A 2125-nucleotide genomic window follows, 5' to 3' on the forward strand; every position below is an offset into this window, starting at 1 on the left:
CTCACTGGGTCTTTGGAGTACTCGCCGGGTCTTTGGAAGTGCTCGCTGGGTCTTTGGAGTACTCGCTAGGTCTTTGCAAGTGCTGGCTGGGTCTTTGGAAGTGCTCTCTGGGTCTTTGGAAGTGCTGGCTGGGTCTTTGAAACTGCTGACCGCTGGGTCTGCTCTCTCCACAGGTGTGGTACATGGACGGCTATCACAACAACCGCTTCGTACGCGAGTACAAGTCCATGGTTGACTTCATGAACACGGACAATTTCACCTCCCACCGTCTCCCTCACCCCTGGTCGGGCACGGGGCAGGTGGTCTACAACGGGTCCATCTACTTCAACAAGTTCCAGAGCCACATCATCATCAGGTTCGACCTGAAGACAGAGACCATCCTCAAGACCCGCAGCCTGGACTATGCCGGTTACAACAACATGTACCACTACGCCTGGGGCGGCCACTCGGACATCGACCTCATGGTGGACGAGAGCGGGCTGTGGGCTGTGTACGCCACCAACCAGAACGCCGGCAACATCGTGGTCAGCAGGCTGGACCCCGTGTCCCTGCAGACCCTGCAGACCTGGAACACGAGCTACCCCAAGCGCAGCGCCGGGGAGGCCTTCATCATCTGCGGCACGCTGTACGTCACCAACGGCTACTCGGGGGGCACCAAGGTCCACTACGCCTACCAGACCAACGCCTCGACCTACGAGTACATCGACATCCCCTTCCAGAACAAATACTCCCATATCTCCATGCTGGACTACAACCCCAAGGACCGGGCCCTGTACGCCTGGAACAATGGCCACCAGATCCTCTACAACGTGACCCTCTTCCACGTCATCCGCTCCGACGAGTTGTAGCTCCCTCCGCCTGGAAGCCAAGGGCCCACGTCCTCACCAGAGGAAACTCCTGTGAAACCGCTGCCAAAAAGATACCAATGATACTAACAATACCAATTCTGAAAAATCATCAGCAGTGCGGATTCTGACGTCGAGGGATGGCATTACCTCCGTGTTTGTCCCTGTCCAGCCGGCGGGCCACAGACATCGGAAGAAACTCCCGTATTTGCAGCTGGAACTGCAGCCCACGGCGCCCCGGTTTTCCTCCCCGCCTCGTCCCTCTCTGGTCACACAACATACTGAAGAGGCAAGGCAATGACTGTTGGCCAATTCTCACCGGGGAACAACCCACTGTTAGGATGGCATGAACATTTCCTTAGATCGTGGTCAGCTCCGAGGGATGTGGCATCTGGGCTCTTGGGGAGCCCCGGGCCGCACCCGGCCGTAGGCTAGTGTAACTCGCATCCCATCGCAGTGCCGTTTCTTGACTGTGTTGCTGTCTCTTAGATTAACTGTGCTGAGACTCCACGTAGCTCCTGGACCCGTGTCTAGTACATACTGAAGCGATGGTCAGAGTGTGTAGAGTGAAGTTGCTGTGCCCACGTTGTTTGAACTCGCGTACCCCGTAGATATATTGTGCAGCGTTCTTCTGTTATTCCCTTGAGGTGGTAACTTTGTATGTTCAGTTTATGCAATGATTGTTGTAGATGCAATGCCGTAGTTTGGATTAATAAGTGGATGGTTTTTGTTTCTAAAAAGAAAAAAAAAATCAGTGTTCACCCTTATAGAGACATAGTCAAGTTCATGTTGATAATAATCAAAGGAATTACTCTCTCTTCTTGTTAAATTAGCTCAATCATGTAACCGCAGATAGGAAGGGCTCACCTAGGGAAACTCTGGTTTCCGATGGGACGGTAAAGTCATATACGGGCAACAGTGTGCGGGAAGTACATTTTTTAAGTAAAAAACAAAGGAAAACTTTGTACTATCCAGTTATCTAAGGAACAATAAAAACATTAGGAGATCTTTTTGCTTCACGTGTCATTTCTGAGAGTTTTAAAAACTGACCGAGACTTCCAGGTCCTTGCAGACGGATTCCCGGGTTTGAGTGGCTCTTTGAGAAAGGGAAAGGGAAATAAATCTTTTCTTTCGGAAGAGGGTACAGCAGGTCCCTGTTGGATCTCCAACCTCCCATCTCCCCATCGTGGAGGAGCAGCTTAGAATCTATCCCCCACCCCTTAGGTGACTCTGGGGCACTACTCCAACTTGGGACTGTGCACCAGGGACCCCAGCCACAC

The 2125-nt window shown here is 52.3% G+C and overlaps 1 protein-coding gene across 1 annotated transcript in view; it reads left to right on the top strand.

The window, feature by feature from the left end:
* OLFM1 (olfactomedin 1) overlaps positions 1-1854 on the top strand; it is a 47031-nt gene extending 45177 nt beyond the window's left edge. The window contains exon 6 of the mRNA XM_011985044.1: positions 174-1854. Within this exon, the coding sequence (XP_011840434.1) occupies positions 174-848 (675 nt within the window). The 3' untranslated portion in view covers positions 849-1854. The remainder of the gene's footprint in view (positions 1-173) is intronic.
* Positions 1855-2125: the final 271 nt, after the last annotated feature.

The sequence above is a fragment of the Mandrillus leucophaeus genome, unplaced genomic scaffold (genome assembly GCF_000951045.1).
Source record: "Mandrillus leucophaeus isolate KB7577 unplaced genomic scaffold, Mleu.le_1.0 Scaffold28, whole genome shotgun sequence".
Classification (NCBI taxonomy): Eukaryota; Metazoa; Chordata; class Mammalia; order Primates; family Cercopithecidae; genus Mandrillus; species Mandrillus leucophaeus.